Source organism: Mauremys mutica, chromosome 1 (genome assembly GCF_020497125.1).
Source record: "Mauremys mutica isolate MM-2020 ecotype Southern chromosome 1, ASM2049712v1, whole genome shotgun sequence".
Classification (NCBI taxonomy): domain Eukaryota; kingdom Metazoa; phylum Chordata; order Testudines; family Geoemydidae; genus Mauremys; species Mauremys mutica.
Window position 1 is genome coordinate 224595641 of NC_059072.1, and position 13200 is coordinate 224608840.

The window sequence follows — 13200 nt, forward strand, 5'->3', positions numbered from 1 at the left end:
CACTTCAAAGCGCTGCCGCGGTAGCGCTGCTGCGGTAGCGCTGCCGCGGCAGCGCTTTGAAGCGCTAAGTGTAGTCAAAGCGCCAGCGCTGGAAGAGAGCTCTCCCAGCGCTGTCCGTACTCCACCTCCCTGTGGGGAATAACGGACAGCGCTGGGAGCCGCGCTCCCAGCGCTGGGGCTTTGACCACACTGGCGCTTTGCAGCGCCGCAATTTGCAGCGCTGGAGAGGGTGTGTTTTCACACCCTGCTGCAGCGCTGCAAATTTGTAAGTGTAGCCAACCTCTATGATGCCACCAGCAGAAGGTTGATTTTCTTTTTTGGTGGTTCAGATTCTGTAGTTTCTGCATCAGAGTGTCGCTCTTTTAAGACTTCTGAAAGTATGCTCGATACCTCGTCCCTCTCAGATTTTGGAAGGCACTTCAGATTTTTAAATCTTGTGTTGAGTGCTGTAGCTGTCATTAGAAATCTCACATTGGTAACTTCTTTGCGTTTTGTCAAATCTGCAGTGAAAGTGTTCTTAAAATGCCAACATGTGCTTGGTCATCATCTGAGATTGCTATAACGTGAAATATATGGCAGAGTGCAGGTAAAACAGAGCAGGGGACATACAATTCTCCCCCAAGGAGTTCAGTCACAAATTTAATTAATGCATTATTTTTTTAACGAATGTCATCAGCATGTCCTCTGGAATGGTGGCCGAAGCATGAAGGAGCATACAAATGTTTAGCATATCTGGCACATAAATACCTTGTAATGCCAGCTACAAAAGTGCCATGCAAATGCCTGTTCTCACTTTCTGGTGACATTGTAAACAAGAAGCGGGCAGAATTATCTCCTGCAAATGTAAACAAACTTGTTTGTCTTAGCGATTCGCTGAACAAGAAGTAGGACTGAGTGTACTTCGTTTTGTTTTTGAGTGCAGTTATGTAACAACAAAAGAATCTACGTTTGTAAGTTGCACTTTCACGACATGGAGATTGCACTACAGTACTTGTATGAGGTGAACTGAAAAATACTATTTCTTTTATTACTTTTACAGTCCATATAGTTGTAATTGAAATCAAAATGTATATTATTTTTTATTACAACACAGAATACAATATATGAAAATGTAGAAAAACTTCCAAAATATTTAATAAATTTCAGTTGGTATTCTATTGTTTAACAGTGCAATTAAAAAATGTGATTAATTGCGATTAATTTTTTGAGTTACTCGCATGAGTTAACTGTGATTAATCGACAGCCCTAGTTTATATTTGTTTTCAGGACATAGCTTTATATAGGAGTTTATAAAACAGCCTGTATCTTCTAGGATAGCAGAACAAAAAGATATTAAGACTAAAATATATTTCAAAGAAAACATATTTATTTTATAAAATACTAATTTTATGTATTGCAAGTTTTGTATTTATGTATTGCAAGTTTTCAAAAGTAAATTGTTTCCGTGAGTTCTTACTTGCATGAAATTTGAGCCAGATAGAAAGTGGTAATCAGTTTTAAGCATTATTAAGCCTGCAAGAAGGAGTTCGTGCATGAATGGCACCAGTTTAATTTAAGACAGCTTTTAAATTCCACTTCCATTTTTTAAAAAGTAAAACAAACTGGTTAACAATTAAGTGAAGTGGTTTGTTGGGTAGGCTGGATGAAGCCTTTCCCTGCTGAGTAGAGGGAGAGGGGTGCATGCTATCAATTTTGGCAGAATGTCAAAACAACCACTACCTTTCTAGTTGGCCCCAATAGGTGTGAACGTACTTTTCAAAGGTGATGGTGGTGTCCTGAGTCTGCAGACAGCTTTTTTGCTGAACACAGCTCTTTTAGAATTGAGCTAGCAATCTGCAATGAATTTTGCATTTGCTAAGGAAAAATCCACAAGAAGATACTGATTTTTCTTGGAATTTACTGAAGGTTTTTTAAGGGTTCTCTAAATCTGTGGATTCATTGCAGAATTTATTGTAAATACTCAGGAACTGATTAGTTTAAATACAAGATGCTTTGGTCTGGGATTGCCTCCTGATTCTCACTGGTGGTTCCTACTGTGTTGTTCTTTTGGAATGGCCTCTGACTAGTAGGTGTCTGGCAGTTTAAAAAAAAACAACAAAAAACTGCATAGCTGGCCTCCAGCATTTTTGAAAATCAGATGAGCATACTTTATCCCACATGCTTTCATCACAGATTGAGGTACACATGGAGGAGTATTTATTTTAATGTGGAAGTGTCACTTGAATTTGTGATGGGACACTGTTCATTTGAATAATTAGTTTTGCATATGAAAGTGCAATCAAACTTGTTTTTGTTGTTTTTAAAAATGAACGCTTGGAAGCACCATTTAACATATTCGAGTATATACTTACTAGCAAAAACATTAATATTTATATGCAAGAAGACAGAGATTAGAGCTGGTTTATATTTCTTGACTTATAAAAACTTGTCCTAGTGGCAAATGTAGTTTTGACAGAATCAGAATTTTCTGCAGGAAAAGGCTAATTTCAATAACTTTTTTTTTATTTTGTTCAAAAGGAAATTTTGAAATTAAACATAGTGCTTCAAAGTGACATTTCTAAAAACAATTTTTTTCCCAGTTTTTGGAAACTGACATTTTCTTTCCATTTTTTTGGTTTTTGAATGTTTGGGGTTCACCCATTCTCCACTGCTTACTACCCTCCACGCCTTTTTGTTTCCACTGGAAAAAATTGAGAAATGGTAAACAAGTGTGAAAGTGCTTTCTACATTTGCTTACTGTTTTCCAACATTTTCCAGTATAATCGAAATGAAAAAAAAAATTGTTTTGAAATGAAAATTATTGTGAAAAACCTGAAATTTTTCAATTAAAAAAAATTGGGTATTTTCCCATGTAATTTTTCATTAAGGGAAAAATCAGGTTTTTATATAAGCTCTAGCTGAGATACAATTGCTTTGGACTTTATAATGTTGAATACTTTGGCTTGTTTAAATTATGAACCATAACATTGCAGTAATACTGCGTAAGTTATTTTTGCACTGAATATATTTTTGTTTTAACAACAAATTTGTATGTGTTTTTTTGTAACACTTAAAATGGAATAATTTTTTTCTTATGTAGGTCCTTATCACCTGCATTTAGGAGCCCAGAACACCAGAGACAAAGACACGCTCATATTAATTATGACTGTGAATATAAGGGATTTAGGAAGGACCTAAAGAAACCTATGTCTTGGAGAGTGGAAGATGGGAAATACGGACAAAGCAATTCTAGATTTGCACCACATGGGAATCTCCACCACAGAATTTATGAACATAGATCATCTTCGCCAAATGTAAAAAGAACTCCTTTAGAGGATACATATAGTCATAAACCCTATAGAACACATTCATCAGAAAGGGGTGAAGGCAACAGGAGATATCAATTTCCACCCAAATACTCAGAAGTATCCTACAAAGAACACGATCAGCCTTTTTACTCACACAAAATGCAAGAAAGATATATGCCTGAGGACTTCAGAGTCACTGGAGATGAAAAAGGAATGAAACCTTTTCATAGACCATTAGGGGCTTCATGTAAATTTGAAAGAAAATGGCATGAAGATGAAATGAGGCACCAGAAGTTTCAGGAAGACAAATATGGTCAGTCGCTCCGAAGAGCTTCTGAAGAATTTCCGACAAGGAGCTCTTTGCAGAAGAGGTATAGGAATAAAATAATTAAACCTGGGTAATGTGGTATAAAGCCTCAAGTGAAAGTCTATTTTCGTTATAGTTGAAGATTTCCACCTTGAAAGGCATTTATCAATTTATAGCTTAATTGTGGGCAACTGGTGGTAGAGAAGTATTTATCTTTTTAAGTAAATCATGTACATAGCTAGAGTATAAAAGGATAATATTTTCCTTTTAAGTGCCCCTGCACTTCTGTACTCTGGCTTGAGGGATTTTGGGTTAACTTGCCACGCATTCTGCATATAAGGCCGTGCTATCCAACATTCTGCACATAAATTCTCACTTTCTTCTCTAGTGCAAGTGTAAATTGCTTTATGTCAACACAGGTATCCTGAAGATCGTGATTACAGAGAACATGGGCACACATCTAAAAGGGCTAAAGAAATTGAGAGAGATGACGATGGAGAAATAGCAAGAAATCACAAATGGAAGCAAGATCGTTCTTTTCCACCCTACCAAAAAAAGGAGGAGCAAAGAAACATTGGTCCCCAAGCTCATCGGTCTGCTGAAAGGGAGTACACAAAGAGTTCTGTTACGAAGATAGCATATGACTATAATTACAAACATCATAGACACCTAGATGGGACAAAATCTTTTTCTGATGATAGAGCTCAGAAGTATGTAAAGCAGGAAGACCAAAAATATAATTCTCCTAAGGGTGCTCTGAATAGCAAAGAGTTAGATTATTGTAGTGGTGGAAGAGTAAGACAGACTGAAGAAGGGCATAATGAAGTGCCCATTAAATATAGTTCAGAGAAGGGCTGCAATGCATGTGCCAACTCTTACAAAAATGATGTTGATCTGAGACCCTTTAATAACACAAAGAAGGAAAGAGTAAGGAATGAAGGGGATTTCAGAAAAAAAATAGATTCTTCTAATAGCCATCATGACACAAGTCATACAGTTTCAGATGTGAAAATGTCAGATGTCACTCCTAGGAAGGAGCTGCTCACAATCAAAGTGGATATGAAGAAAATGATGAACAAGTACAGGTATTTTTTTTCTTACTGTTCATGCTTTCTTTCTTGTTTAGTTGTGACTATTAGAGAAACCAAAGATTCTTAAGGTGGTAACTAGGGCAAAATAAGGTGGATCCTTAGTACAAAAATGCTAACTTGCTAACTCTGATGAGTTACTGTTTGTTTCTCTGAAAAGAAAATAGTACCTGATTATAAGGATGTGGCAGGGAGAAAAAAAAATATGCTTTTTTTCCTTTCCTCTCACTGAGATGCATTTATCTACCTAGGATTTTTTTTTAACCAGGTAGAAATCTGGTTTTGTCCTTTCTTCTGGAATGACCATTTAGGATGGGATTTTCATTGACTTCCACTGGTACTTGGGTATCTAACTCCATCAGGCTCCTTTGAAAATTACTGCCTTAAAATGTATATAATCGCAAACACCTGAGATCTCAAATCCAGTAAAAACTATAGAACAAAATGGTACATTCATGGGCTGTACAATTCAAGTATGTTGAAAGAGGTGTTGTTGGAACAAACTAAATTAAACAGCAGCATGTTACTTGGGCCTGATGGTATTTCTGCAACAGTTCTGCATGAGCTTGAAAGTTAAGTCACTAGCAGCTAACAAAAATATGGCATTATCGTAATCAACCATTATGCCAGAGGACTGGAAATGGCAAATGTTGTACCTATGTTAAATAGGTGTTTGATTGTCATTTCTATGATCATCCCTATCAGACCTACTTAAGTAACAGTAAATTAGTAGAAATTGCAATATAAATACCTAGATGAAAATTACATGGACGGACAAGCCAGTATGACTTCTTGAGAAGAAATCATGCTTTAGTATACTAGAATTATTCTAACATATTAACATGATGGTGAATAAAGGAGAGATGGTTTATATAATTTTGGGCTGGAAAACCTTGACAGTCCTTTACGAGAAGCTATTTTGAGGGGGTGGGATAGGGGAACTAGGTAGTTACCGTCCGAGAGATAAAGTACTATGATGAATTATAACTTGCCTGAGAGACAGAAAACTATCCATTTGCAGCATGGCAAAAGATTAGCAATTGGGTGTCATAAGATTCTCTACTAAGACCAGTGTTTATTATTATATTAATAAACTGTAGAAGAGGCTGAACAGTTAAGTGGCAAAATCTTGTGGATGACCAGATTTAATCAAGAAAGAGTTAGTGGGATTAAAAAAAGAATTGGATAACTTCATAAGGTAGGAGAAAGATTTTTATAAGGGAGGCAAACAGTCATACCTCACAGCAGAAGCCAATTTCTGACAAATGTTAGGAAGAAACTTCCCTTGCGGAGACTGCACTGGATGAGCCATGGGTCTTATCTGGTATAGCAGTTCTTATGTTCGTGATGTATTTTCTGAAAGTGAACAATAAACCAATGTTCTAGATGTCTGAGTGGTATTTCATTACATTGATAAACTACCTCAGTCTAAGAAATAGCAAAACAATATAGTCAATTAGAAACTCCTTATATATCAAGGGAACTACTCCCACAGTATTTTTTCCTCCCAATCAAAGTTTCTTTTGTATATTTTTCTGCCTGAAATCAGTAATAAAATGTGGAGTTAGGGAGACTAGAGAGAACACTGTACTAACTGAAGAGAGGCCAATATGAAAGACTATAGAGGGCTGTACCACTAGGGAGGCTGAGAGACAGTGGCACCTGTGCTTGGGCTGCTGTTCCTGCTTTCTTGAGTGGCAATATACATGACTTGATTCTTCTCCATTTCACTGATTCCCACAAGGATCCGAAAAACAGTACTGAAGAACCTGGCCATGTCTTGCTAATTTCACTCTGTTTATGTTTGGGAAAGCCACCCACAGCAGAGATGGAAATTTATTTCAGTATACTAGAATACTGAATCCTAGTATCCTAACTCACGTATAGTCTCCGTGCTAGCCTCTCCTTCATCCCTCATTCAGTCTTCTCCTTCATGATCTGTGTTCCTTGCGTAGTGTTTGATTTAAAATGTGAAAAGGGCTTTAATTTGTTTCCACCTTTCACTAAGATGAAATTGTCTCTTGATCTACTCCTTTATTTTAATTTTTTGTTAATATTTCAGTATCTCTTAAAGTTACTAAATAAATTTATGCAAATGTATTCTAGGACTGGTTCTAGCCATACTATGGAGCGGCAGATGTCACATGATCTGGTCGCTGTTGGCAGGAAAAATGAAAATTTTCATCCAGTGTTTGAACACATGGAATCTGTAACACAAAATGTTGAGAACAATCCATCAAAAGAATTTACTCAGGAAATCATAACAATTATCCATCAAGTTAAAGGTGATTATAATATTTTATGCTTGAACATATAAACTAGGGATGTGGTTAATTAAAATGTTTTGGTATCTACCAAAATACTCTCTATTTGAATACAAATAGAACAAGACAAGTAAAGCCTTGTGCAGATTTCTGAGCAGTATGTGCGGTGGCTGTGGCCTTGGGCATGTTTGACAAGGAATGCGGATGTGAAGTCCTAGAGTAGAAGAAGTCTGGTGTGCTGCTAAGGGTTCAGGAAGGGTTTGCTAGAGGAGCAATCAAATTAAGCTGCTTGTCAAGGAAGAGTTGAGGTTCTCTCCTGAGTGAATGTGGGTAAGGGATACACAGAGGGCTTGGCAGCCTGGAGAAGGTGGTAGGATATTGGGGCTCTTGATTGTTAAAGGTGGGGCTAGAAATTGACTGCTGGGACAAAAATAGTCTCTTAATTGATGGCCTCACTTGGTTACATAGTTTTTATATTAAGTAAAAATGGTCTTGATTTGCATTTCATTTAGATCCAAAACAAATACAAAGCTAGGGCCTCAATTCTATGTGGTAATCCATATGCATAAACTATTGCACCAAGGTAGAGTGCTTTTGACCTCAGTGGGACACCCATATGCATCCCATCTTGCAGTTCCAGGGCTTATGTGTTGCAGTGGAAAGATACTGGTGCCTCTTATATAACTTTTCTTGGGAGGAAAGGAGTGAGATAAGATAAACTTTGTTTTATTCAAAATTAACTATAAGCAATTTACATTTGCTGCTCCTTATTAATTTTGTTGTAGTGCTACTTCTATGAAATGCTGATTGACAGCCCATAGGTACCAGTATTTAAAATACTATATTAACAGAGATGTTAAACCCTTACATCTCTTTATGTTGAGATTAATTTAATTGAAAAATGAAATGATTAAATACATTGTTGCTAATATATGGGGGGGAGGGATAGCTCAGTGGTTTGAGCATTGGCCTGCTAAACCCAGGTTGAGAGTTCAGCCCTAGAGGGGGCCACTTAGGGATCTGGGGCAAAATCAGTACTTGGTCCTGCTAGTGAAGGCAGGGGGCTGGACTTGACCTTTCAGAGTCTCTTCCAGTTCTATCAGATAGGTATATCTCCATATATAGAGATATATTTTTTATAAATATTAAAGTACTAGGATGGCTGCTTTAATAAGTATGCAGTTTGTTAAAGTGCTAATCTTTCAGTAGTGAGAGTTAGGGTTGGATTTCAAGTGGAATTTATTTTGATTTAATGTCAGCGTTCAGCGTTATTTTGTACAGTTAATATTTTAATAGTATGGTTGTGCAATTGCAATTCAAATGATAAAGTAATATTTTTGCGTTTAATATATCTTCACAGCAAATTATTTTACATCTTCTGACCTAACTCTAAATGAACGCTTCTCAAAAATTCAGGATAAACCAGTTGTAAATTTAAATGAAGTTAAAATATATTCAGATCCAGAAATTCACAGGTAAAGCATCAACTTTGTGCTATTATTTATATTAATTAAGCTATTCAGTTGTTTCCATTATATTATACGTGCAGCTTAATGTGGAATATGAAATAATGGAATATTTCTTTCAACATCTTTTAGTGGACTATAAAATGCATAGCATGCAACTGTGTAGTATAATTGTTTTAAAAATGGCCATAATAACAATCACATTTAGTTTAAAGTGATCATTCTCTTCCATGTTTAAATGTGGCATACTCATTCTTATATCATTTTGGCTTATTACTTCAGGAGAATTGATATATCTTTGGCAGAACTTCAGAATAAACTAGCTATGCCATGTGACTCTGGACAGGTATGTTAATTTTTTGTTTTTTTATGGGGGGAGAATAAGTTACAATGACAATCTGTTAGCACTTCTGTTATCCTTTTTTCATGCTCTTGTAACTCGTCCATAACATTCCCGTTAGTATACAAATCCTGAACCACCAAGCAATTTTAAGATCATTTTAATTTTTTTTTCCACATTTTGTTTGCACATAGATTTAGAAACAGAATCTTGACAGTCCAAGTGTCGTGTATTTCCCTGCCCATTCAATAAGCAGGCAAATGTGTTCTGTGCTAAGTGAAGTTTTTGAGCACTCATGCTATGCTTTGTGAACCCAGAACCATTTGAAAGCAGTTTAAATATTGAGCTGATGCCAGTTAACTCATGGATCCAGTGTTCCACCTGGGGTTATAAAAGGTGTTAACCTCCTTCCCCTCCTGCTAAACTAAATAGTTGCCTTGAGTACTTCTCTTTTTGTAGGCACAAGCAGCCTCAGCACTATTTACCTCAAACCAACTGAATTGTCAATGTACTTTAATTTAATGATTAGAGTTGTATTTACATATTTAACATGTTTAAAAAATGTTAGGATCTAGTTAATGTGGATCCAGAAAAGCACCCAGGCTTCAAGCACTGCATTTCACACTAGGTGCTTAAAGTGTTTGGGAAAAGGGCACCTACTTGAGGATACTTGGCTGGTGTTCTCTGATATCAGAACAAGATGCAAATAAGAAAAGTGGGACTAGGCCTTTCCATGTGGCACTCTATCTGAGGCTTTGGATCAACCGGTCAAAAATACTTCAGTCTTTCTCCAAAGAGGAAAGACAAATTATTGGTTATAGCAGCCCGTTCAGAGTCGCATAGTCCTCTATTCTCTGTTAAGAAACAACATGCTGAGATATCAAGACAATTTTGATGTAGTTGTTTCAAAGAAACGTTCAAGAGGTAAGCCCTTGTTGCCAAGCTCAGGACTGTATGGAGAAGCATTGCCTTTAAAGGTCTAATCCCCCAGTTCACCAGCCTGTTAACTTCTGTATGTTGAGCTAGGTTCTTAGTAGGCTTATGGCTGCTCCTTCTGAATGTTGGGGAACTTCTCTACCTTTTCTTTCCAGAAAAATTGTCTTCCTGGTGGCTGAATAAAATCCAGACTTTAATGATGGACCCTTCTTGTTTAGTATTTTCCAAAGAGAAAGCAGTGCAGCATCCTTAGTTAATATTTCTGGGTAAAGTGTAGTATCTGAGCATCATCTAAAATGGGTAGGTAACTTATGGCACGCATGCTGAAGGCGGCATGCAAGCTGATTTTCAGTGGCACTTGCACTGCCCGAGTCCTGGCCACTGGTTTGGGTGACTCTGCATTTTAATTTAATTTCAAACTGGGGCATTTAAAAAACCTTATTTACTTTACGTGCAACAATAGTTTAGTTACATATTATAGACTTATAGAAAGAGACCTTCTAAAAACGTTAAAATGTATTACTGGAACACGAAACCTTAAATTAGAGCTAATAAATGAAGACTTGGCACACCACTTCTGAAAGGTTGCCAACCCCGATCTAAAATAAAACATATATCTATATCTTCTGCTCAAAGCTTCATACCATGCTGAGGAAGGCTAGCTGAATAAATTAGATATGAAAACAGACCTTTGAAAATTAAGCAATTTTAGAAGTAATCTTATTTGAGGACTTTGGTAACAAGACCAAAGGAGACGAGATCTCCATCTAGAGCAGTAGTTCTCAAACTTTTGTTCTGGTGACCCCTTTCACATAGCAAGCCTCTGAGTGCGACCCCCCCCCATAAATTAAAAACACTTCTTTATATATTTAACCCCATTATAAATGCTGCATGCAAAGTGGGGTTTGGAGTGGAAGCTGACAGCTTGCGACCCTCCATGTAATAACCTTGTGACCCCCGGGAGAGTCCTGACCCCCAGTTTGAGAGCCCCTGATCTAGAGATTATCCAGATGATTAAAGTAATGTATCTGGGTGTCACAGTTACTGGGTGAAGTTTGAGCCCCTTTAGTCCTTCTCAGGTACCCCCTAGGTAGCAGACCTGGCTTCTTGCACCTCACTCTGTGTGGAACCATGTACTTCCACTAGTCTGGAACTGGGTCTATGGCTGTCAGCTCCCCTGTTTCCTACCTGTGTTAATGTGGCAGGCCCAGCTTGGTTTGGCACCTGTCACCACTTTCACTCAGGGGTCCTTTGACCACTGAGGTAGCTATAGTGACTCCAAAACAGCTTTTTTCAAAACACAGCCCCCCATTTTTTATTCATTCACTAATGGTACAGAGCAAAGGATAAACATAATAAAAATCTACACGCATATTTCTCTTTACCTAACCCCTAACTGCAGTCTTTCACATGTTTCAGCCAGCCCATTTATCTCCATTTCTGGGTTATGAGAAGCTGACCGCCACTACTTCAGTTTCTGCATTTCTGACTCTTTGTCTCCTTGCTAGCTTGTCAGCTCTCATTGGCTCCTGGGGCAGACCCTCTTAGCTCACCTGTACCCCCTTCCTTTTCTAGGCCCCAGGATCTTGTGATGGTTGAGTGTTCCCTTTGACATCTCTCTCTTCTCAGCCTTGATAAAACATCTCACCAGAGTTGAGGCTGAGGAGCCTTCCCTTTGTGGCTATAAACCTGGCTGTTGTGTTTGAGTATTTGGTAGGATGCTCATTATCCTGGCCATTGTAAATGCAGAGTCTCATGTGCCATATTAATTCAACACTGATATTTCCCACTTCATTACACCAGGCCTGAAAGAGTTCCAGCACCAAGAGGGACTCGGAGCCCTTTCTAACAGAGGAGCCACCTTCCCAGTCTGTCATTAATGTACCTTTCTTTGTAAGGATTCCACTTCAAATTCCACTCATAGCTTAGTTTATTCAGTACTTTTTTTCTCAACTCCATAGCCAAATAGGATGCTCATTTCAAGAGGTCTTTTAATTAAGTATTCTGCCCTCTTCCTGCTTGCTAATCTACTACAATGCAAATTTACAGAGGTAACTACATGAAGGAGAATGGCAGCCTAAGTATCAGTAACTGAGTTCTGTGAATATTTTGCCTCTTCAGCTGTACACTGACCCTTCTTCCCTGTTACTTTGAGATCTTGTAATAAGTAAAATGAAGCAGAGAGGATCAGAAGATAGCTGCAGAGCTGAGTTCTTTATAACCAAGGTTTGAACTTTGTATCCATGGGTCAGTGTGCATGCCAGCCTCCTACCCGCCCTCAGATGGTTACACTTCTTTAAAATGGTTTTGCAAGCACAAGACAAGCCACAGCACCTACTGTGTGGATCAAGTTACCTGCCTTTAAATTGATTTTATATATCCAATATTATTTCAGTAAAATTTCCCTTCCTATTACTTAGACTGTTGTGAGAGTTCTAGAAGATCCAAATGATCTACGGCATGATATAGAGAGGAGGAGAAAAGAGAGGCTGCAGAATGAAGATGAGAGAGTGTTTCACATAGACAGTGTAATTCAAAGGTAATCTACTGTTAGTGAATACATGTGTATACCTGAGTCTGTAGGGTCAACAGAAATTTTTTGCATCTGTTTTTAAGGTTGGTCCTTGAATTTTGAGTCTCAAAATCAAATTCCATTGAAATGCACTATAAACACACCCAGACTTTATTCTATAGTAACAAAGAACAGCCTTGAAAGAGAATGGTTTAACTTTTATAAAGGTGAACTGCAATGTGAAAATCAAAATTAAGCTTTAAGTGTCAAATGTTCCACTGGCCAGGCTGTGGGAAGGAGGAAGGAATTAATTGTTCTGTGCAACCATTGCTATTTGTGATGTCCCTGTCTGGGATACCTTCAGTGAAGCAGGAAGTTCCAAGAGTATTTTAGAGATTTCTTTTTCAAAAGATTTAGTTACAGTTTATTATTGCACAGAGTGCCTCCCACTGCTTGATTAGTGGGGACATTCAGCACAGAAATGTCTGCTTAACTCAATTTTACTACTGTATATACTCGATTATAAGTCGGTTTATTTATAAGCCGATTCTCCCCCCCCCCCCCCCCAAGATGAATAAGTAAAAATGAAAAATTTTTTATAACCCATTCATAATCTGACCCTATAATTCAGGGGTCAGCAAACTTTGGTTCCCAGGCCATCAAGATAAGCCGCTGGTGGGCCGAGATGGTTTGTTTACCTCAAGCGTCCGAAGGCACGGCTGTAAACCTAAGTAAACAAAGTGTCCCGGCGCGCCAGCTGCTTACCCTGATGGGCCGGGACAGCAACTGGTGGGGAAGTGTTTTTTGGGGGGAGAATCTGGGGGTCAGGGAAGTAACCCCTGTGACCACCCTCCACATGACCCCACCCCTAGCCTGGGACCCCCACACTCTCCCCATCTCATCCCTTCCCACCTTATCTGGGGAGGGCCAGGGGAGAATGTCTCTGGCCTGTTGGAGCTGCTCTGGCAGGCTGGGCGGTGTGGCCGCAGCATGTTCCAGT

The 13200-nt window shown here is 38.2% G+C and overlaps 1 protein-coding gene across 4 annotated transcripts in view; it reads left to right on the forward strand.

Moving 5' to 3' along the window:
* The window catches only part of BCLAF3 (BCLAF1 and THRAP3 family member 3), a 56508-nt gene that overhangs the window by 16923 nt on the left and 26385 nt on the right, over positions 1-13200 (forward strand). For all 4 annotated transcript variants that reach the window (XM_045014418.1, XM_045014187.1, XM_045014275.1 and 1 more), the window contains 6 exons: positions 3080-3658; positions 4014-4679; positions 6789-6967; positions 8307-8421; positions 8695-8758; positions 12109-12227. In XM_045014418.1, the coding sequence (XP_044870353.1) occupies positions 3080-3658; positions 4014-4679; positions 6789-6967; positions 8307-8421; positions 8695-8758; positions 12109-12227 (1722 nt within the window). The remainder of the gene's footprint in view (positions 1-3079; positions 3659-4013; positions 4680-6788; positions 6968-8306; positions 8422-8694; positions 8759-12108; positions 12228-13200) is intronic.